General features: G+C 48.1%; 1 protein-coding gene across 1 annotated transcript in view; it reads right to left on the reverse strand.

Annotated features, from left to right (window-relative positions):
* The window catches only part of FSTL4 (follistatin like 4), a 217,302-nt gene that overhangs the window by 20,239 nt on the left and 173,379 nt on the right, over nucleotides 1–23,684 (reverse strand). Inside the window, exons 6-10 of the mRNA XM_032593837.1 lie at nucleotides 23,547–23,667; nucleotides 9,111–9,272; nucleotides 8,566–8,700; nucleotides 7,521–7,547; nucleotides 3,612–3,730 (exon numbers count right to left, since the gene is read on the reverse strand). Of these exons, the coding sequence (XP_032449728.1) occupies nucleotides 3,612–3,730; nucleotides 7,521–7,547; nucleotides 8,566–8,700; nucleotides 9,111–9,272; nucleotides 23,547–23,667 (564 nt within the window). The remainder of the gene's footprint in view (nucleotides 1–3,611; nucleotides 3,731–7,520; nucleotides 7,548–8,565; nucleotides 8,701–9,110; nucleotides 9,273–23,546; nucleotides 23,668–23,684) is intronic.

Consider the following 23,684-nt stretch of genomic DNA (forward strand, 5'->3'; position numbering starts at 1 on the left):
AAATGTTGTCAACACAGAAACTGGGGGGATCACTGTAAGTCCGCCCATCTCACTCTTCCTCTTAACACCCTCTACTCTATATTAATATTTCTTCTTGCTCAGAATAAGATCCAAGTCTTTCCTGAAGCCTACAGGGCCCTGCCCACTCTGGCTCCCGCTACTCTCTGAACTTCAGCCTTTCCCTCCCTTACCCACTGTGTGTGCGCACATGGCATGCTTTTCTTCCCTTGTGTCACCCTCCTGCTCTGGGCCTTGGGCGTTCATTGGCTGTTACCTTTGCTGGGAATGCCCTTCCCCAGATATATGCACACTTTATCCCCTCATATCCTCCAGGTCTCTGTCTATGGGCCACCTTATGGAGAAGTCCTCTCTGACCCTCTAACCTGGTACCACCAGGTTCTTTGCTGCGTTTATCATTTGCTACCTTCATGCATTGATTTGTCTACATCTGTTTGGTCTCTCTTCTTTCACTAGATTGCTCCTTGATAGCAGGCGATTTGTTTGGTTCACTGCTATGTCCTTAGCACCTAGTCAAGTGCCTGTCACAGAATGGGTGCCTCAAATACACTTATTGAATGAATACATGAGTGAAAAGGGGGACCTTGTTTTATATTTCATGATACACATTCTCCTGTTTTTCATCATGACTCTGGTTCTATTCTGTCTCAGTCTTCCTCATGGTCCCTCTTGATCTGCCTGTCCCTTAACTATGACCCTCAGGGTGTTGTTCAGGTGCCCAACTCACACCACTCATACATACCTTTGGTGGTCTGTCTTGTCTCCCGCCCTGGCTTTAGCTAGTACCCATATGCCGATGGCTCCAGGTCTGTGTCTTTAGCTCAGAGCCACCTTCTCCAGTTCTGGCTTGGTTCTCCCATGGTCCCCCTCATACTTGGCCATCCACCCCTGAGCAGTTCCTCTACTCCCTACCTGCTCCTCTGCGAGGTCTTTAGCACCAGCTGGCCAGCCAAGACCAAGCATGCTCCCTTCTCCTGTGCCGTCTGCCACAAATGAGTCACTAAGAACTACAGGGACGACCTCCTAAATCCCTGAGCTTATCTCCTTTCCAGTTCTTTCCTAAGCGACTGCAATAGCTTTGGAGCAGAGCTCTTTTTGCCTTCTACCCTTGCCACTGCCTGTCATCATGGTCACATTTCATCCTCACAATGATCCCAGTTTACATATGAGAAAACAGAAGCTGGGGAGGTTAGGTAACTTTCCTAAAGCCACTGAGGCCTCCAGTGACACAGGTGGGATCTGAGCCCAAGTGTACCTGGTTCAGAAGTCTCTGTCCTTACCTATTCCACATGCTGCTGCCCACTGGGCAATGGGGACACCTAATCCAACAGAGGGGCCCCAAAGAGGAAGCACCAACCTCCTATTCACTTGGCATTTGTACAAGAGATTTGCTTTACTGCAACCCTCTTGGGAGGTGTTGGGCATTTTCTAGAAGAGCACACTATTATTTGGGACTGTTCCACGGCTTACTCTGGTCTTGTGCTGCCTGATACACCTGAGGACCTCTCTTACCGTGTCTTGTCCTCGTTTTTTTGGAAATTTGAGTCATGGTTGGGATCTGAGCAATTTCCCTCAAGCTACAGGTTATATTATTGCAAATCTATGAGAAATTAGTGCCAATGTGGCAGGGCGCAATTATTTCAACTTAACTGCCAGAAGTTAACTAGGACCACTCTTTCTAGATGGTTTCACGACCATTACATACAAGGAAAATTCATCAGGGGTAACACTTCTAAAAAATGATTAATTTAAGTGAAATAGCCTGGAAAACAGCTGTTCCAAAGCTACAAATGTGAGAAATGCAACAGCCTGAGACATGCCAACAGCCAGCACAGCAATGCGACAAGCTGGCTGCAGGAACTTGCCTGGGCCCCGCCCACTTACTCCAGGAGCTCCAACCCCATCATGGTCACCAGTTCATTCACTGTAGGTCTTCAAGGGGAGGGCATGGGGGGCTTTAGAAGACTCTTTTGCATTAATGGCATTGTTTTAACCTCAAGTAGCTAGGGTTTGGTGAAAGAGGTCATACCTTACACAAGAAACCACCAACCCAAGGCCAAGTGGGATACCAGTGGGAGAGGTAGAGCCGTGGGGTCAGGTGGGGTGGGGTGAGGTGAGGTGGGGAAGGACCATCTAGGGGACGCCTGTGGACAGGGTCTTGAGGGCTAGAAGGGCTTTCCTAGACCTGCTGCCGGCAATGATCTCTTGAGCCTCTGTCCATGTTGTACTGCCACTTTGCATTTGGCCTCAAACTTTGTAGCGCCTCTGACACTTGGGGCATTCACATGTTTCACTCTCTCCCCTGGTTCCTTGGGGGCCACTGAGAACCTCCAAGCTAACCTCCTCTATTGACTCATTGAAGACCCCTTCCTTTTGTAAACTTAGCCTTCCTTAGGTTCTGTGACCCATGTTTTCCCGGCTTTCTTAAAGCTACTTCTTTTGCCTGCGAGAGAGCCGAGGGCTCTCCAACTCACCGATGCCATTCCACTCTCCATACCTATCCTTCTGGATGTTTCTATGCTTGTGTCCTGTGGGCATCTCAAATTCAGTGCATCACAGGCCACTGTCATCTGCTTGGCAGGGAGCCTATGTGCCCTGCTTGTGGGGTACCCAGCAGCAGACTGGGAATGTGGCACATGTCTCAGAGAGTGTTAGAGAACGAACTGTATCCCCCCAACCCGCCTCTCCTCCTGAATGAAGAGTACTCTCCTCCTCCCAGCAAGACCCCAGGTTTCCCTCACGGTCTTTGTTGATCTGACCTGTGATAGCATTGAAATCAACTCAATTCCTCCCATTGCCACTGGCACTGGCTCGACTACGTCACCACTGTCTCTCACCTGGATAATCACAACAGCCTCCTCACCTGTTTCTGTGCATCTAGTCCAGTCCTTCCGATCACTACCCTCACTGGGGCTCTGCACCTGCTCTAAAGCAACCTGATCAGGGCCATGCTTCATATCAGGTCCTCCAGAGGTCCCCAGACCTTTGAGGATCCTATTAAAACTCTTCAGCTTTGACTCTTGGCTACTGTCATCCTGATCTTGGGCCTTTCTCACATTCATGCTTCCCTCCAGGCATACGGAGAATTTGTGATTCCCCAGATGTGACCTAACATTTTATGCCTCTATGTGCCGCATGCATGACATTTCCTTTAGAAATCACCAGTTCCTGCTTGTTCTTCAAACCTGAGCCCAGGTATCACCTGCTCAGCAGGCTTCTCTAACTTTGCCCTCCCCAGGTCAGGAGAGGCCTCGCTCAAGGTTCCAGTGCACCTGGTACATCTTTCCAGCAGCGCCTGTTTGGCTGGCTGTTCACACCACTGTGTCCATCCTTTCCCTTTGAACTTGGGACCAGAAACCCATTTGTACGCCCTGGTCATCACCTCAGGCTCTGTGCACAGAAGGTGCTGCCTGACGAAGGAGTGAGACCTTAAACCCTCCGCCACGTGTTCCTTCCCGAGCCCTGGAACGCGTGTAGAGCCACACCACATCTAGCAAATGGAATTTCAGAAATCAAGGGGCACACTGGTCAAAGACTAGTGTTCAGCATTTGTTTGTGTATGACCTGGAAGTGCCCCCGGCACAGAAACTTACATAGCTCATGAAGATCTTCTCAGTGGGTTTGAGGTGCCTCTGGATCTCACAGTCCGCGGGGTGCAGGATGATAATGCCATCGTCAGAGAAGACATAGAACATGTTTCCCACACTGAGGCCTGGGAGGAGCAAACACAGCCATGGTTATGCTACCCCACAGCAACTAGCCCCTCGACAGGGTCACATGCCACATTATGCACACATGAAACCTGCGGTTTGGGTGCCTGTGGTAAAGGCATGAAATGCACGTCCTGGGCAAGGTGATGTAAGATAAGCAAGTGGTGTGTGGGGAGCAAGGAGAGAAAGTGCCAGAGGGCTTAAAATCACTACAGCCTATCAAGGGCTCTGCAGGCCCCAGGCTGTCCTTCCGGACACACACCTCTGTCCTAGGGCACCGAGGGTTGGCCACCAGCACAAATTTTCCAATAAATGACAGCTCTGGCTTTGACATGCATTTGCCCTTTCCTTCTGAAAGTCAGAGTGTTCCTTGTTTGCTTGTCATCCACTAGTCAAATCAGGATGGATCAGATCACGCCAGAAAAACAAAAGGCTCCTTATTTTTAAACACATTTACATAGAGCACCACTCCGGGAATGTGGGGTCCTGAGAGCGCTGTGGCTGGTACCCCCTTGTGCCAACTTAGTCCTGCCCTGCCTGTGCCAGAAAACCCCTCCTTCAAGACAGCTTGCTCCCACCTCTCCGCCCCCACCCCCGCCCTTTTTTTTTTTTTAATGTTAATTTTGAGAGAGAGAGACAGGGTGAATGGGAGAGGGACAGAGAGAGAGGGAGACACAGAATCCAAAGTAGGCTTCAGGGTCTGAGCTGTCAGTACAGAGCATGATACGGGGCTCGAACCCACGAGCTGTGAGATCATGAATTGAGCCCAAGTCAGATGCTCAACTGACTGAGCCACCCAGGCACTCCTGCCTTACTGGTTTTTTTGTGGCAGCCCCGTGTCGGGCAACAGAGCCTGCCTGGTTGCACCCACCTGCGTGCTCCCATCACCCCCCAGGGCTGTGGTCACTTGGGGAGAAACCCCCTCAGAGCAGCAGAGAAGGGGCCTTGGGAGGAGCTAGTTCAGTCCCCTTATTAAAGACAAAATACCTGAGGTCCAAGGAAGGCAAAGGGCTTGGTTGAGGTTACTTGCATTTATGCCAGAGCTGGGGTTGGACCCTGAGCCCCTGATCTGGGCTCTGTCCCCTCACTGTTCCTCTCCATAAAAGGTAAACAGGGCACAAAGATAGGTGAGGTTTGAATCCCCCTCTCTATCTCTTTCTCCCTTACTTCATTTCTCATGAAGGTAGAATATTAAACAGACTTTCACAAACGCTAAGAAAATTAAATCTATGAAAAACAGGCTTTTTCCTAGCATGCTGAGAAAACCAATGTACTGACTTAATTGAATATCTGGGTAAATTTTTTAGTGTTAGATAACAGTAAAACAGGGGCACCTGGGTGGCTCAGTCAGTTGAGTGTCTGACTCCCGGTTTTGGCTTAGGTCGTGGTTTCATGGTTTGTGGGTTCGAGCCCCATGTCAGGTTCTGCACTGACAGTGTGTAGCCCGCTTGAAATTCACTCTCTCTGTATCTCTCTGCATCTCCCCTGCTCATGCACTCTCTCTCAACAATATAAACATTAAAAAAAATTTTTAAACAAGAAAGAAAACAATATAACAGGCAAATAGGAGCCGCCATTCCACTTGCTTCCAGTGGCTCTGTAGGCAGTTTTCTGGGCCTTGAGCTGTTGGTGACCAGGAAGCATCAGAGCCTGTGGTTCCCAGTGTGGACAGAGGTCCCTGACTCCATGGCACAGTCTTAACTGTGCTGAGAGGGGTTCTGGGCAGGAGGGCTCCTGCTACTGGGAGCAGCATTACCCTAGCCTCTCAGAAGCTAGTAGTGCTGGGAGCACCCTGCACAGGTCCCAGTGGGGAGTCCTGGGGAGCTGGGAAGCCTGTCCCTGAGAGCCAGACCAAGTAGCCCCCATGAGCACCCCATCTCTGCTCTCAGGGCACCCCAGCTTTTGGCACATATTTGCTCTGTTCCCATTTATCTTGCCTCAGCAGGGCCTTCTCTTCTGGACATTCTCACCTGGCAAAATTCTCTTGGTCACACCTAGGGGTCAAAGTCCCTGCAAAAGCACAAACCCCAGAAACAGCCTCCTGGGGCCTCTTGGAAAATCGACAGCTCTCTGACGCAGCATCACACTGAAAATTCAGTGGACTCCATGTGGGGTTTGCAGGTGTAGCCACGTGTGAGGCCAAGCACAGTGCCTTCCTCCCAGTAGGCAATGGAGTGTGGGACTCAACAAACACCTGACTTCCCAGAAGACCAGGCCTCATGACCCAGCCCCCTGAAAGGGTCTGTGTGAGTTTAGCTTGTACTACGGGGGCTTTCTTTGCTTTTGTGTGCCCTCATCATCCCACATCTTGTGGTGAGACTGGACAGTTCCCCGCAGCCTGTGACCTGTTTGGTTTTGTTTCTGTATGTCCGTCTCCAGCTCTGAACTGTCCAGCCTGGTTGTGCAGGTGGGATGGAATGGATTCAGCACTGCATTGTCTACTAGGAGGGCGGCACCTGCCAGCCCGAAGCCCGAAGGCAGCCGTGGGTCTTAAGTTGGCCTTGAGTGGGGGCCACTAATGGCTGCCTTGCACACATCTTAGGGCCTCCTGCATGCTTTGCCGGTCTCCACTTTTGAAACTTGAGCCCCTTTGTATGAAGCCACCTTAGAAAAATACCACCTCTTAAAGACAGATGATGAAAGCTCTCTGTGCATATCGCAGCCTACTAGCTAGGTTCAAGCAGCAGCAAGGGACAACTGTCCATGGTGAGTGGCCTTCGCTACGACTTATTCTTCCAAGGAATCCTAAAGCCTATTGGCAGCAAGTCCTCATTTTCCAGGCCCTGCTTCTGATTTGCTCTCAAGACATACCGTGAGCTGTGGTGCCTGACATTTGGGAAACCGTTCTGAGCATGGGTATGCATGCACACGCTAGAGTCTACCTAACACCATGTGATGTTCATGAGGGAAAAATGAGACGGTAAATATGCTGGTTTTGCAGGAGGGAGATTTAGCGTTTAGCCCTGAAATCACACGGTACGTTCTGTGGCTTCTCATACTCCTCCCCCATGCCCTGTCTGCTGAAGTGGAGAATAAGTTACCTCAAGGTGATCTGAACTCTGCTCTGGTGGACGGGCTGCGTTGGGCTGAGGTCCACAAATGCACATACACCCCAAGCTGTGACTCAGGCTCTATAGCCCAGCTCTGACACGGGCCTATTTTTTGAAGCACGTGAACTGTCAGTGTTAGACCATTTTCGATGTATAAAAACGACAATATTTTTATGGTCCTATCTGTTACCTGAAGATGGTTTCATCAATATAAAATTAAAAAGTCTGTTCATTGGGTGTTGTATGGAAACCAATTTGACAATAAACTTCATATATTGAAAAAAAAAAGTCTATTCATGTCAAAACTATGCATGTAAACATACATTGACAGAAATCGTGGTGGGTTTTTTCTTTGCCATTGCCTCAAAGTGTGCATTAACCCCCAACACTGGTACTAGCTCCTGGAAAAAAGTTGAAGGCCCATTCTGACCAGGAGCCCCTGCCAAGTAGTCTGCTTCAGTGAGGAGTTTCAAATAGCTTTAGACGGCAACTCTCCACTTTTAAGTTCTAATGGACCGGGGTCCACTAAAGAGACTAGCAGGTTTTGAATCTGCTTCTCAGTGTGTGCCATTTGAGTTGACATTGACCTCCGCCCCTCCCAGCTAATCTGGCCTATGGACTCGACTTGTGAGGACTGCTTGGTGTCTGGAAAAGCAGATGGTGGCTCGCAGAAAGATGGCCCATGATGGAAGGCTGAGCACAGGTGATCACAAGCACAACACAGAACAAGTAAGCTTGGTACCTTCCTCTCGCCACAGAATGTTTGCAACTACAGCATCAGAGAATAGGGAAGCAGGAACGTGATTGAGGGAAGGAAAAAAGAAGAAAGAAATGTCAGAGTCTTGACTGTAAGGGTTCCATTCACGGACATACTGCTACCTACTCTGCCACATAGAGAGTCTGCACCGCTCACTGCCCCAGCAACAGCACGCTGACAGGACTCTGAACCTGGACACACGTTTCCAGGTCTTGGGACTCTTGCAATTTCTACTCAATATTTGAAATCAGGTCCCAGGATCACAGAAACGAACGGGATCCTCCACTTCTGTGGTTGACAGGAGTGAACAACATCTCTGCCAGAGCTCCTGGATTACTTCCAGAAGCCATGCTGATTTTCAACTAGGATTCTCACAGGAAGACCATCTGAAACACTTGTGATTATCTCGTTGGATGATGAAAACTCAGCTTGGAGTCTCTGAACAAGGGAAAGAGACTAAGTCTATCACCCATGTCTATGAAATCAACCTGCAGAGCCACTTGGTGGCAGTGGCTACAAGGGGGGTACGGGGGGCATGCTGGGTAGGCTCTATCCCTGGAGTATAAAGGTTATTTGTACATGTGTGCCCAGGCCAGTTCCTGGGCCATGGCGGGATGGCAGCACGTGATACAATTCATGAATTTGTATCTATGTAGTCTATCATGTATGGAGTCTGAACCACTGGCCGGTGGGTGGATAGTATGAAGAATTCTATTGGGGGAGGGGCAGAGGTTCCAGTCATACAGCAAGCGGGAGGCAGAACTGGGACTAGGATATGCGAGCTTCTTTGTGGTCCTGGGCTCTGTCTGCTGTCCAGGGAGTTTCCCTCTCTGGGTTTTGTTTAGGTTGCCAGGGAAGGTCTGCTCACCTTTGGGCACCTCTGCTCCCAGCTTTAAGCACAGAAACATATGGGCTTCCCCCTGTCTTCAGGGGCTCATGTTGGTAGCTTTGGATCTGGTCAGTTGGTACCCCTGCACCAGACACCCCCCAACCAGCTCAGTGAGGAGCTTAAAGACGAGAGTGGACTCACGGGTCTTTCTAGCAGAGTCTTCGATGAAAAGTGAGGAGATATCCTCGTCCACACCCACTTCATTTTTGGCAATGCAGGTATACGCCCCCGTGTCTTCATACCGAACACTGCCGATGTGGAGTTCGCTCCCGTTGGCTGGAGGAAGGACAGTGCTCAATATGGCCTGCTCAGCTGGGTCCCCCCCACTCTCCGCGGTGCCCCCCTCCCGTCTCCCTTCTATTCAGTGTTGAGGTTAGAAACACAACCCCTCGGCAGGGCTGAGGGCAGCCAACATCTGTGATACACACCCAGGAAGGGCTGGAAGAGCTGAATAAATTGAAGGTGGCATGAGACCTGACTGGCAGTTTGTCATCATTGTGCTCAAAAAGCCCGCAAGACCTGCGTTGGCCCAGATAGCCGGAAAATTTGGGGAGACATTTGTTCGCTCTCAACACGTCTGGCTTATCTGACGTAGAAACAAATCATGCGTCTCATTTCCATTCCTGGGGAAAGTGTCAGCTGGAACTTGATGGGAATAGCACGGCGACACTGAGGGCAGTTCTTACCTAAAAGGGAGAGTTGTTTCGACATCTGGGTTGAGACGTCCATGCCGTTTTTCAGCCAAGTGATTCTGGGCATAGGAATGCCCTCTGCGTGGCACTTCAGACTGGCTGCCACCCCGGGCTCCTGCGCCTGGGTCTCCGGGTACACACGGATGACTGGCGGGACTGTGGATCAAGTTGGTGCTGGTCAGAGAGAGCCCCCGCCTGGCCTCAGGCCTGTGCTCTGGCCCCGAGACCTGCTCCAGAGGGGTGAACCGACAGGCAAGTCTGGAGTTGTCTTTGTAACCTGCTTACAATCACCCTGTTCAGCAACGCAAGCCCTAGAAGAAAGGGCTATAAAATGGATTGTAAGCAATAAACATGTCAGCCTTTGTACCCTGTAATTCATGGCTTTCATCATTATTCTAAATATGATCAGAAAGACATCCAACTATTTAATGCTATTCAGCCGCTACATGTAAAGAGCAACAGCCGCTGCAAATTTATTTCTAAATGAATAAAATTCAGATATATTATTTCTGTTATGGGAAAGCCATTGGACAGGGGCTTAATTTTTTTGCAGGAAGAGCTTCGCAAAGCACTTCTGGTCACTGACTGGCAGGGCTGCTAATTACATTACCACTCCGGGGAAGTCCATTGATCATTCCACTGGATCACTCTTATTTCTTCACTTCTTACCCCCTGCACTGTGGATGGAAGGCAAGTGTGGCCTGCATAGCTCAGCCCTGGGCCCTGGCAGTCAAGTTCGGGGCCAAGGATGTGACTGTCCCACTCATGAGAAAAACGTGGGTGGGCAAGGTGTCAGCACCCTCCACAGCTTGCTGGCCTTTCTTACTTGAGCCGTCTGTGGGAGAGGCGCCTGGAGGAAATGAAGACTGGAGGATCCTCCCTCCTACCCGTAGCTTTGGGCCCAGGAAATGAAATAATTATCATTTTCAGTGGACTCGAGGGCTCTTACTTATCCATATACTTTACATACTTCCAAAACGGGTCTGTGAGAGTGTATGTAAAGGCACCTGGATATTAAATTCAATACACACCTTGTGGAAAGGTGGAAGATGGATTCTTCCTGAAGCAGGCCACTACATTTTCCCAGAAGTATTGTCTGAGAAAAGAAAGCATCTCAGTACTTTAGGAGAGAGATTTTTCTTGGGACCAGAGGTAGAACAAGTTGATGCTTATGGAGAAGGAGGCTGCTGGTGACCCCAGAATGTGAGCAAGGTGTCCAGTGACCTGTGCTTGGCTGGGCTGAGGACAAAGGAAAGTCTCCATTGCCCCATGAGACATGGACTGTGCAATTCCCTCTCAAAACTCTTTGGGAGGCTATTAATAATCTCATTAACTCAGTCTGAGTTTCATGTCTTTTCTCTGGTTCACCTGTGGGGCAAAGTGGGGGGCGAGGAGAAAGCCAAATGGACAACCAGCAAAGGACATGAATCCAGCTTCAGAATATCCCAGAGCTGTTTTCATAACAAGAGCTCAGAGGCACCCTGTGACAACCACATAGAGACTTAACAAACAATACAATCTGAGTCATTTCCCAGTTTCTCTTTGTTGGAGGTTCTGGGGGAGAGCTCCAGGATGTGCAGATCAGGCTACTGGGCTGGAGGAGGTAAATGGGGCTCTAGCAAAGGCCTATCTGGAGGGCTGCCTACAGCATGAACGTGCATCTCCCTTCTCTCTCTCTTGTTCAATGAGGAAAGAGACAGTAATTTATCTAGACAATTTCCTTATGCTGTGAATTTGGTAGAGGGAGGAACAGTGTTCAAGTTGGATATATCATAGAGTTTTGGTCAGGAGGGTGTAATTCAAGAGCTTAGAGATAGAACTGGGGGGCTTAGGAGCACTAGACTGGTGGGGAGTTGGAGAAGGTGAGAGAACACCCAGAGTACTACAATGTGTGTGGCCATGACCCGGGAGTTAATAAACTTGGGCTCTTGCTAGATCACCATTTATTTATACAAGCCTGCCTAGCAGACATAAAGTAAATTTAAAGAAGGTGAGAGAAGAATCAATAGAGAAAGAAGCAGAAATGACTGAATCAATTAGTCAAAAAAGAATAGAACTGATAAATAAATCTAAGACTTGGATGTCTATAAAAATCAGTAAGCCAAATTTCTGGCAAGTTAGATCAGTGAAAAAAATAGAGAAAGAACACAGAGAATTAAAAAGTATGAAAATATAGGGGCGCCTGGGTGGCTCAGTCAGTTAAGCATCTTACTTCAGCTCAGGTCATGATCTCACTGTGAGTTCAAGCTCCGTGTTGGGCTTGACAGTTCAGAGCCTGGAACCTGCTTCAGATTCTGTGTCTCTGTCTCTGTCTCTCTCTCTCTGCCCCCTCGCCCAGTTGTGCTTGCTCTCTCTCTCTAAAATAAACATTAAAAAATAAAAATAAAAAATATGAAAATACTGTAATCAATTATAGGTAATAAATATGAAAAGCTCAATGAAATGGATCACTTAAAAGGAAGCCTTAATGATAAAAACTCTCAACAAAGTGGGTATACAAAGAATGCACCACAATGTAATAAAGGGTGTATATGACAAGCCCACAGCTAGCATCAGACTCAATGGTGACAAGCTGAGAGCTTTTCCTGTAAGATCAGGAACAAGACAAGTATGTCCACTCTTGCCACTTTTACGCAACATGGTACTGGAAGTTCTAGCCATGGCAGTTAGGCAAGAAAAATAAAATGCAGCCAAATTGGAAAGGAAGAAGAAAACTGTCACTATCTGCAGATGCCATGACACTAAATATGGAAAATCCTAAAGACTCTACAAAAAAACCTGCCAGAACTAATAAATGAATTCAGTAACACTGGAGGATACAACATCAACAAAAAGAAATTGGTTGCATTTCTATACACTAATAACAAGCTATCATAAAGAGAAATTTAGAAAACAATCCCAGAGTGCCTGGGTGGCTCAGTCAGTTGAGTGCCCGACTCTTGATTTTGGCTCAGGCCATGATCTCACGGTTGTGAGATCAAGCCCCGTGTTGGGCTCTGCGCTGACAGTACAGAGCCTGCTTGAGATTCTTTCTCTCCCTCTCTCTCTCTGCATCTCCCCCTGCTCACACTTTCTCTGTTTCTCAAAAGAAGTAAACTTAAAAAAATAACAATCCCATTTACTATTGTATCAAAAAGAATACAATATCTAAGAATAAACTCAACCAAGTAAAAGACTTGGTTTTTTTTTTTTTAACATTTTTTAAATGTTTCTATTTATTTTTGAGACAGAGCATGAGCAGGGAGGGGCAGAGAGAGAAGGAGACACAGAATCTGAAGCAGGCTCCAGGCTCCAAGCTGTCAGCACAGAGCCCGACACGGGTCTCGAACTCATGGACTGTGAGATCATGACCTGAGCTGAAGTCAAACACTTAACTGACTGAGCCACCCAGGTGCCCCTCAAGTAAAAGACTTGTAGTCTGAAAACCATAAGACTTTGATGAAAGAAACTGAAGATGACATCAACAAATGCAAAGACATTCCATGCTCATGGATTGGAAGAATTTATCACTGTTAAAATGTCCATACTACCTAATCTACAGATTCAGTGCAATCCCCATCAAAATGACAAAGGCATTATTCACAAAATCATGAATAATAAGACCTGAGAGTCCTAAAATCGTATGGGATCACAAAAGACCCAAATAGACAAAGCAATGTTGAGAAAGAAGAAGAAAACTGAAGGTTTCACACTCCCTGATTTCAAACTATACTATAAAACTATAGTAATTAAAATAGTCTGCTACTGGCAAAGAAAGAAACAAAGAAAGGAAGGAAGGGAGAAAGGATGGAAGGAAGAAAGAAAGAAAAAAAGAAACACAGATCAAAGGAACAGTACAGAGAGCCTAGGAAAAAAAACCCATGTACATATGGTCACTACAGCTATGCCAAAGAAGGCAATAATATACAATGGGGAAAAGACAGAATCTTCAATAAATAGTGTTGGGAAAACTGGACAACTACATACCAAAGAACCAAATTGGGCCACTATCTTACACCATATACAAAAATAAATCCACAATGTATTACACACTTGAATGTAAGACCTGAAACCCAAAACCTCCTAGTAGAAAACATAGGTGGTCAAGCTCTCTGACATCAATATTAGCAATCATTTTTGGACCAGTCTCTTCAGGCAAGGGCAAAAGTTAAAATAAACAAGTGGGATTATATCCAACTAAAAAGCTTTTGCACAACAAAGGAAACCATCAATAAATTAAAAGGCAACCTACAGAATGGGAGAAGATATCTGCAAATCCCACATCCGATAAGGAGTTAGTATTCAAAATATATAAAGCACCTATACAACTTAATATAAAAAAATCCACAAACAACCCAATTAAAAATTGGGCAGAGGACTTGATTAGACATTTTTACGAAGAAGACATCCAGATGGCCGACAGGCATATGAAAAGATGCTCATCATCACTCATCATCAGGGAAGTGCAAATCAAAACCGCAATGAGTTAACACCTTATACCTGTCAGAATGGCTAAGCTCAAAAACTCAATAAACAACAAGTGTTGGTGAGGATGTGGAGAAACAACCACCCCCTGTACACTGTTGGTAGGAATATAAATTCAGGCAGCCACTATGGAAAATAGAATGGAGGTTCGTCAAAAAGTTACAAGTTACCATACGATTCAGCAATTTCACTTCTGGGTATTTATCTGAACCGAACAAACACACCAATGTGAGGAGATACATGCACACTGATGTTCACTGCAGCATTATTTACAATAGTCAAGATAGGGAAGCAACATAAGTGTCCATCAGTAGAGGAATGGATAAGGCAGATGAGGCATATATACAATACAACATTACTCGGCCCTAAAAAAGAATAAAATATTACCATCTGTGACATCAATGAAGGACCTGAAGGGTATTCTGCTAAGTGAAAGGAGAGAGTGAAATCTGACAGAGAAAGACACATACCATATGATTTCACTTATACCTAGAATTTAAGAAACAAAACATACCAACAAACAAATCAGAAACAGATTCACAGATACAGGAAAAACTGCTGGTTACCAGAGCAGAGACAGGTTGGGGAGTAGGCAAAATCGGTGAAGGGGATGAAGAGGTACAAACTTCCAGTTATAAAATAAGTCGAGGGATGTAAGAGACAGCATAGGGAATACAGTCAATAATATCGTAACCACCATTCCTGGTTATTAAGTAGATTTATCATGGGGATCATTTCATAACATACCAAAATAATGAATTCCTATGATGTACTAGTGAAACTAATAGGCTATTGTATGTCAATTATACTTCAAGAAAGAAAAAGAATCTTAAAAGTACCAACACGAATTAGTCAAGAAGAGATTATTTAAAAAACTTTCAAGTGCTACTTTTCACTTATTCTAGATGAATGGGCCCTGGAGATCTTCTGCATAGCAAATGGCCTACAAGTCAACAATATTGTACTGTATATTTAAAAATCCATTGAGAGGATAGATCTCAAGTTACACATTTTTACCAGAAACAAAAAACTAAAAAACAAAAACAAAGGGACACAAGGAAACTTTTGGAGGTGATGGCTATGTGTATTACCGGGATCGTGGTGACAGTACCGTGGGTACACACGTATGTGCAAGCTCATCCAACTGTATACATTCAGTACGTGTAGTTTTTTTGTATATCAATTATACATCAGTAATGTGGTTGGAAAAAAGTGCTACTAACCCAAAGTCACCCTGACTAGTTTCATAGGTAGGTTCTTTAGTATGTTGAAGGAATGGATCATTCCTATAGCCTATGACAGAGAGGATGTTGCAAATTAGGTCATGAAGCTAGTATAACCTGGACACTAAAACCTGCCAAAGAGCACAAAAAGGATGACTACAGACCTAACTCACTTAGGACTAGATGAACCAAAATCCCAAGGGATGTATTAGCAAATCAAGTCTAGCATGGTAATAAAAGCGCATACCATGACCAAGTATAATATGTTTCAGTGGCTAACTATCAGGAAATCTATAATTAATCACCTCCAAAATCACAGGCAGTCAAAATTTGATTCTCTTGCTAGGCACTGAAAGGGCTTTTGAAAAAAATGCAAAATCAATTTCTTGGAGGAAAAAAACCTCAATAAAATAGGAACAGAATCATACTCGCTTCCTACAATGAGGAATATCTCTATAAAAAGAAGAAACAGCACCATTCTTTTCAGATTGGTGAAATATTAAGTTGGAAAAAAAAGAAAAAATGAAAAGGCAGGAAGGCAATATCAGACTCACCATTATAGCAGGTGTGACAGTCAATTGAAGGCAAGAAATGAGAAGCACAAATATTAAAAGGATGGAGAAAAAAAATGTATTTTACCTGGATATGCTCCCGATGATGAACCCAAAAGTAGTAAGGTTTAATAAGTGAATGCAATACGGGGGCCAGTACCAAAACATACACAACTAATAGCTTACTTACTGACAGCAACCAGACAGAAAATACGGTGGACCTAAGTGAAAAAAAAATGGTAAAATCTCACTGAGGACATAAAAAAAGACTTGAGTAATTGTAGAGAGACTTTCTGGGATAGGAAGATGTACTGGGGTTAAGAAAGGAGATACCCCAAATTAAACCATACCTTTAATCTAATTGCAATTCAAATCAGTTGGTGAGGTCTTGACAAAAGAATTCTAAAACTTACCCAGAAGAAAAAATGTGCAAGAACAGCTGAGTAAATTTTGAAAAACAACAGCGATGACGGGCACTTTTTCACACCAGATATTACCAAGTAGGACAAGAGCAAACGTTGCAAGGGGGGGGGCAGGGAGGGGGTGGAGAGGGGCAGGGGACTGCTGAGGGAATCCCCACCTCTGGGTCAGGCACCACATTAATGGTTTGGATTGGTTTTACAAAGCTCGGTCAATTTATTATACGCAGCCAACATTTATTAAATACAACTCGGTGGCCGGCATTAGGACAGAAGAATGAATGAAGATGGGACTGGTCCATATCCCCACGGAGCCTTCTGTCCCAGGGAAGGTGATTAAACAATGAACTCCAAATGTGATAAGCGTTACAGGGTGGTGGGGGCTGGGGGAGCTTTTGGGGCACGGGGACAGGGGTCTGGGAAAACTTAAAGAACCCAGTAGGAGCCACTCTCCACCTCACAAAGGAAATACTGACCTTCCATACACCCATGGTGCCCATCCCTCAATTGATGGGAAGTTTGTCTATTGATCTGGTAAATTTAAACCGGTGGTGTGTGGACTGGCTTCTTCAGATAGATGGCCAGTGGTCAGTACCAGCCTTGAAGACAGTCCTTGGCCTCAGCCCTGACCTTTGATACCATCTGTGGACCCATGAAGTTCTGAAACTGAAGCGTGCATCTGCATCCCCTGGGGGCCTTGTTAAAACTACACCGGGACCACCGCACAGGGTCTGGTCTCAGAGGTCTGGGATGGGGCTGGAGGATTTGCTTCTACCTATCAGGTTCCAGGTGAGATCCTGAGTCAGTTCTGACTTGGAAGACGACAATTCAGGGCTAACTGTCAACTGAAATGCATGGCAACATTCTAGAACAAAGTGAAACGTGACTGAAAGTCAAGGGTGTGGAATGAGTCATTCACTTAAAAATACATGACTGTCTACTGGGCAAAGACACCTGCACTGGCAGCGGTTGAAATACTGCTCAGATGTTCTCATGGTGAGAGGCGCCCCCTGCTGGCCATGGGTCTCTGTGAGCCACAATCATCCTGGGGCTAAGACCACGCCTCCTGTGGCCTCCAACCTCTCAGAACTCTGCATGTTCCATCTTCCAAGGCCCACCCTTCCCAGTCTGGCCCCAACTCTGCAAATAGAGGTGGTTAGGACACTCTTCATCCTGCCCCTTATTCAGGAGCATGTCAGTATTCACAAGAAGTCTGGGCTTCTGGGGCATCCCTCATCCCCAAAACCTTCGGTTGTATCTTCTGGAACTCATGTTCAGCCATCAGCAAAATGTCCTATATCCTCAAACTCTTGTATGAACGTTCTTTCACCTTCTCGCTCAAATGGAAACCTGGCGACATGGCTTCTCCTGCAGCCTCTTAAGGGGACTTGGCTCTCTCTCTCACCTCTTCCTCCTCTGAAGTGGGCTGGTCCGTGGGGTAGGCATACCCCTTGGTTCTCAGCACCACTGCCAGCCTTCTTCTTCCTTCGTCCCATTCTGAGTCTTACGTCCCCAGACAGCATGCCTCCTCACCCGCTGCAGAACACATTGCTCCAGCACATCCCTCCTACTCCTGCAGCCTTCTCCCCCTTTCTAATGATTCTTCTCATCAGCCCATGAGAAGCATTTAATTTCCACCTTGGGAAAACAAACCCCAAACCTCTTTCCCCCACCTTCACTCCCCGATACCGTCCAATTTTTCTCCTTGGAAGCACCCTGCAGAGATGTCCATATTTGGGGGCTCTAATTTCTCTCCTCCACGGCCTCTTGAGCCAGTCCCATCAGATTTTCCCCACCACGCCACAGAAACAGCTCTTCTCCAATGGCTCCCACATGCCAACCCTGCCCCCAGTGTCCAGTTCTGTCCTCATCTGTACTATTTGGCACAGCTGACCGCACCTCCTTGGTCCCGGATGTCCCTTCACCTTCAAGCTCAGAAACCCAACCGGGTGCACAACACCTTAGCATTTATCATGTCTGCATGAGCTCCTGAACTTTCTTCCCCAAACCTGCTCCTCCAACCTCCTCTTGTCTCAGAAAATGGGCACTCCACCCTGCGGCTGCTCAGACCAAGATCCTGTTGAGGGACTGGTGACTTTCCCAGCAAGTTGACAGAGATGTCAGAGATGTCAATTTTTCAGTAAGGCTTTCACTTGCCATCCCCTCTCCCATTTCTACCTTTCATCTGACTTTCCTTATCCTATATGTTTTTCCATTCTCCTCCTGAGTATTTAACACCCTCTGACTTGCCCCAAGAGGACAGAGATTTTGGCCTGCTCACTGCTGGGTTTCCAACCCACGGCCTGTGAATGGCCTGCAGGAGACTTGTACGTATCTGTGGGATACAGATTATGCTGACACCTGGAGGATCACGAGGGGCTGGCAGCAAAGGAGGGGGAGGCATTGTCAGCCAAGGGAACAATCAGTGCAAATTCATGGGCTGTAGCAGTTGGGGCGGGGTGGGGGCCAAGAGGTAAGGACAGTGGGTGGCAGGACCCAGGTCACCGTGAACACAGACTGCAGGCTCTCGGGGCCAGGAAGCTGCTGGCTCAGGCCTCCCCTCCTTTGTCCTGCTGGACTGGCGTGGAGGAGACAACAGCGGGACAGCTAGGGACCCTGTGCACAGTCCTAGGCCCCTTGGGTCTTCCTCGCTCACTGCTTTGCACAAGCTCTGCTGAGAAGCCCATCGTGCCCTGACCCGACCACTTGCTAACTGGAAACCTGACAGGACAATGTTTAAGAAAAAAAAAAAAAAATCATCTCATCAGTGGGGTGGGAGCTTACTCACTGCCCTCAGAACCAAACTGTCCTCCTTGTGTGTGGTGACACAGCCATCAATCCTACAGCTGGTGTGGAACAGGCCCAGGCTCTGGATGAAGCCCCTGATCACCTTGGACAGAACATGCGAATCCTACTAGAGCCAGGGCTCTGGACCCAGCCTCCTGCCAGGATAGGAGAGCCCGAGAAGCTGACTGGGCATGGAGGCGTCAAAGACCCTGGTGGCCCTGGCCCCCACTTGGATGGGGCCCTGTCAGAAGAAGTCCTGCATTTTCATTGTGAGAGACTGAGCGGGTGGTGGGGACACACAAATTCCTGCCGGCAACAAAGACCCACCTGTTTTCCATTGGCCCTCATCTCCCCTCTTCCTTTGTATTAATTCACACACCAAAAAATCATTTGAAATTAATATATTCTGGGTAAACACATTCACTTTCTTTTAAATTTGCAAAACCCTCCAGTGAAAACATTTGAATATGTAACACAAAGGCCCGTTTTCTTTGGGAAGCACGGATCATTTCCAAGGTGAAAGGCAGCATAAACATGTCCTAAGTAAGAGGCACATTCACAAAAGTACCAAGCTGGAGTAATAAACAGATTTGGGAGATTATTATTGTGTTTTGAGAAAGAATCCTTACTTGTCTGAACCGTGGGGGAGTTCGAGTGTGTTTTTATTTTAATGGATTAATCATTTATGTCTGAAGGTCTCCCTCCTTCCTATGAAGGCAATGCAGGAGGTTTGCATGAAGTTATAAATCATGTCAGTGTTTGGGCCTCATCTCTGGGAGGCCTGGTCTATAGGGAAGTCATACTAATAATTTGAGAGAGGCCAACCAGGTCAAGGCAGAGCTGTGGATGGAGAAGCCCCAGAAGGTGGTGGCCCAGCCTGTATATGGGGTCCTGCCCCTGCCATCAGGGAGTGGGGCAGCTCCAGAAAGAAGTATTTTATCCCTGGTTTGGCAAGTTTCTCTGGGCCTTGATTTTCCCCTCTGTATAATGGATTGGAGGCTCTCTGAGGGGCCATCAGCTCAGACCATCTGTGTCCACAAACTGTAGTGAAATATGGCTGAGACAACCCCTAAATCTCTCCCATATCTGTGCCACCCTGGACCGTAAACAGGCATTTTCTGAGCATTTTAGATATAGCAGATCTCATCAGGCTGTTAAGGCAAGAGGTACTACTGTTATTCCCATTTTACAAGTATGTTCACTTGCCTTCTTTGTATGCCAAAAGCACTTGAACCCAGGTCTCTGTGGCTCAGAGTTCAGCTCTTGACTCTGTGACAGAGTTGTCGCCCGATGGGAGCTGCACCGTGCCTAGGGTGGAAAGCCCTACCCAGCTCCTGCCCCCTGGAGTGGGATCTCTGTGCCTTTGCCCACCAGGCACACGCGAACTCCCCAGCACCTCTGCCCATTGGCTTGGAGTCTTCTGAGCACTCAGAGAAGCAGTAAACTAGGCAGGGCCCTCTGTCCTCCCTTCTTCATCCCCCCAACCCCTTCCCTCTGGTTGAAGAGAAACTATCTGGAGGAATGGACACAGAACATCGCTCCCTGACTGTGTGTCCACACACAGCCTCCACTCAGTAAGCCACAGGCCAGCTTCCGGGCCAAGTGGGGACCGAACCAGACCTCCAGCAGCACTGCTGGGCAACAGCACTGAATCCTACCCAGGCAGCTCAGGATCTTCATGGTTTTCAATCATGCTTGGGATGAATGACAAAAGGGAACCAATCCCAGGGATGAATTTCCTCCTGCCTTCTCTCCCACTTCCTCAGGAGACTCCTGAGCAAGGCAGCATTCCTGCTGTCGTGAGCACCAAGGGTGCCTCCTCAGCTTCCCAGGGGCTCCGCTAGGAAGCCTCTGGCACCACGCTGCAGCCTGCAAAGATCTCTGCGTCCGCTGCCACTGTGAGCCTTGCATGGCACCCCAGCCTTCCTGGGACCTGAAGTGGCATCGGGAGTCTACACTGTGATGGGCCGAGCTGCAGCTGAGCTGGACAAGTAAGCCACATGGCTTGCCAACCTCAGTCCTGCTGAGGCCCGGCTGGCCCTACATTCCCTGCCATAGCTCCTTCATCACGTGCTCAGGCTGCCAGCTGTTTTTGGCCAGGCCTGAGCTCAGCACGAGGGGCAGAGGGACATGAGGCAGGGTGCCTGTCCCCTGTCCTCCACAGTGTGTGGCCCACACCTGCATCCACCATCTGTATTCTTTAATAGCAAGAACATGATGCCCTGGTAAGGAGGAGTAGGGTAAGGCAGGGCAGGGCAGGTGTTAAGAGTCTGGGCTTTGGAGTCAAGATGTGCTTTGCAGTTCCTAACTGCAGGGCTGGGATCCTGAGATCACCGAATCCCTCTGAGCTCCAGTCACCTCCTCTATGAAACAGGGATGGCGCACCACAGGTATTCAGCATTTGCTTTCCTGTGTCTTTCACACCATTCTATTTTCAACATCTTCCCATCTTCCCAGACAAATACAACTTTTTCCCCCCTCTCAGTCCGACACAGAGCTTAACTTCTCTAACACTCGGAAAACCTTGCTTATTTCCAGGTCAGCAGGCAGTGGACTTAGGTCTCTGGGAGGCAACTCCACCTACTTTAGCATGGTGCTTCCATAAGGGAGCTGGCTAGTGGACCCACACGTCACCCCCAAGTGCTGGGAGTCAGCCCAACCCAGGAACTTCATGGGCTCCTGCAGCTAGAGGCGCCCTCCCCCCCACGCCAGTGGTCTCACCTGGCTGTCATGGGGCCAAGCACAAAGGGCCAATTTAATGACAAAAAACCCCTGATCACCAAGTACGAGATCCCAGCATGCTCCTGACTACTGATCGTGTTTCCGCTGGAAGAGAAGCCTTAAATCTTTCCGCAGTTAGGAAATAGATCTCAAGTGGCCTCTTTTGGTTCTCAGCGGTTGGTTTTGCTTTAGACTCCCCTGGGCCAAAAGCAGCCTCTTCGGTGGAGACTAGGTCATGGTAGGGCCGGTGGGTGTGGGTGGGATGTGTTCAGGGAGGGACTGAACAGCTGCATAGCCTACTTCCCACCTGGAGGGAGGGGCTCATTCTCTAGCTGGAGCCGAGGGATACCTCATGGTGCTTCTGGGTTTGGGCTTTGCTCTTGGATTCAGCACTGGGCGTGACTAACGGACTCACCCGCATCATGACCTCAGACTCACAAGTCTGGGGAGACGTGTGGCAGAAGGGCATGGACGTGCCAGTTAGCATATGAAGTCATTTAAGACCACACAGTCTCTTCCAGAGGCCTGGGGCAAGTACAGGCTCTCACCTGTGAGGCACTCAGTTTCCCTGGCAGGTGGCTCCCCTCCCCCTCCTCAGAGATTCTTTTTTAAGAAATCAAGGAGAAGAGGTTCAAGCTCTCTAAGCCCCTCGATCTTGTGAAGTGGGGTCAGGATATAAAAGGCTAATGAATACTGCTTCATTTGCCTTGTCCAGGTTTATCCGAGGACCCAAGGGACCTGGGGTGAGCCATGTCGAGTTGTTTCACAACCAAGCGGTCACCAACATTGTGCCACGCTGGGCACTCCTTGCCAGGTTTAGAGGGAAAAGACCTCTTTCTGTTACAGAGCACGTGCTCTGCCCTTGGAGCAGCCCCTGGTGCCAGGGAGCCCCAGACACTACCTGCCGGCTACACTGGACAGTGGCCTCTGAACCTAGTCTGGGTTAACTCACCTAGTTCTAACTAGGAACCCCTGGGTTATTTCTGGAGAAATCCAGTGACTTCATTGTAGGCCTGGATTTAAGCCAGCAAGCACAGCTGCAAACCCCCAAAGAATTAAGTATGTCCCAGGGTAAGGGAAATACTAAGATATGGCCTAGGCATGTATGGCTATAAAAATCCTACAACATCCCGCAGGGTAAATGTAGACGCCAGCTGAGCTCACCCCAGTTGTCCTTAAATGGCTTGTTACCCTGATTCCAGAGGTAAGTGAAATGGAGCCTCATTATGTAATCATTCTTAACACCTTGCTCACTTTATCTCAGAGCAGAAGCCCTGGCCACCAGCTGGCACAAAAGATCTAGGGCAGACTTGGAGTTTCCACACCGCTGTGATACTTGAACGCCCTGCTCAGTGGTCGAAGTGGAGCCCCGCTGGGCTTGGCTGGATGTATGTAACTTCTGTGGGGTGCTGACCACGGCACTGTGATGGCCTGCTTGTGTTGATGGCTGAAATGGCCAGGTTGGGGCATCCAGTGGTGTGACACAGAGGTCAAAGCATGGTCCTGGGTCTAGGAAGACACCCACCAGTGGTGTGGCTGCAGATAAGTGACCTTACCTAGAGATTCATCCATAACGTGGGTTAAAATACACTGACTGGCAAAGTCCACATGACGTGTTAGCACAGGGCTTGGCCAGCCTAAGTGCTCAGAAAACACTGGCTATTTCAGTGGCTTGTGTTGTCATCGGGAGGGGCTTATTCTTCTCAGTTTCTAGGAGTCTTGGCAACACGGGGGGTCTGTGAGAAGCAATAAAAATGTCCCAAGCCTGCTCAGGTTCTTAGCTTGGTCCCAACTGAGGCTTGTTGAGCCTCTTAGGGAGGCATACGGGAAGCAGGCCCTGTTGTAAGAGGTAAGGCCTCCCCACTTGACAGGTGATTCGGGTGAACACCACCTGGGATAGGAATGTTGTGTTGTAGACAGTGTCAGCTACTCAGTGGGTCCAAGAGCACAGCAGCTGGCTGTCACTGAGGCACCGGTACATTCTATGGGGACCCCACTAGAGCCCCGGCTGCTGAGTGTGACTTGCCTGAGTAGCTCACCCCCTTGCACTGGAATCATCTCATCAAAGAAGACTTCGGGTGAAGCCATACGGAGAAACTAGTCGGCAGACTGCCCTTTCTCCACTGCTGCCCTTTACTTACTACAGGGACGAGATACTTGGGGCTCAGACAATCTTTAAGATAGAGTAGGGGACGGGGAGCAGTGCTGTGAGCAGCATTTCGGGAACGCTTTGAAGGGACGACATGCATGGAGCCATTTACTAACCATTCACCTGCAGGACGTGGGTCTGGAAGAGCTCCTCATGGCCGGAGGCGTGGCAGGTGTAGTTGCCCATGTGGATGGTGGTCACCTTGGTGATGTAGAGGGAGTCATCCTCTCCGAAGTCCTGCACAGGGCGAGGAA

The sequence above is a fragment of the Lynx canadensis genome, chromosome A1 (genome assembly GCF_007474595.2).
Source record: "Lynx canadensis isolate LIC74 chromosome A1, mLynCan4.pri.v2, whole genome shotgun sequence".
In the NCBI taxonomy this organism is placed as follows: Eukaryota; Metazoa; Chordata; class Mammalia; order Carnivora; family Felidae; genus Lynx; species Lynx canadensis.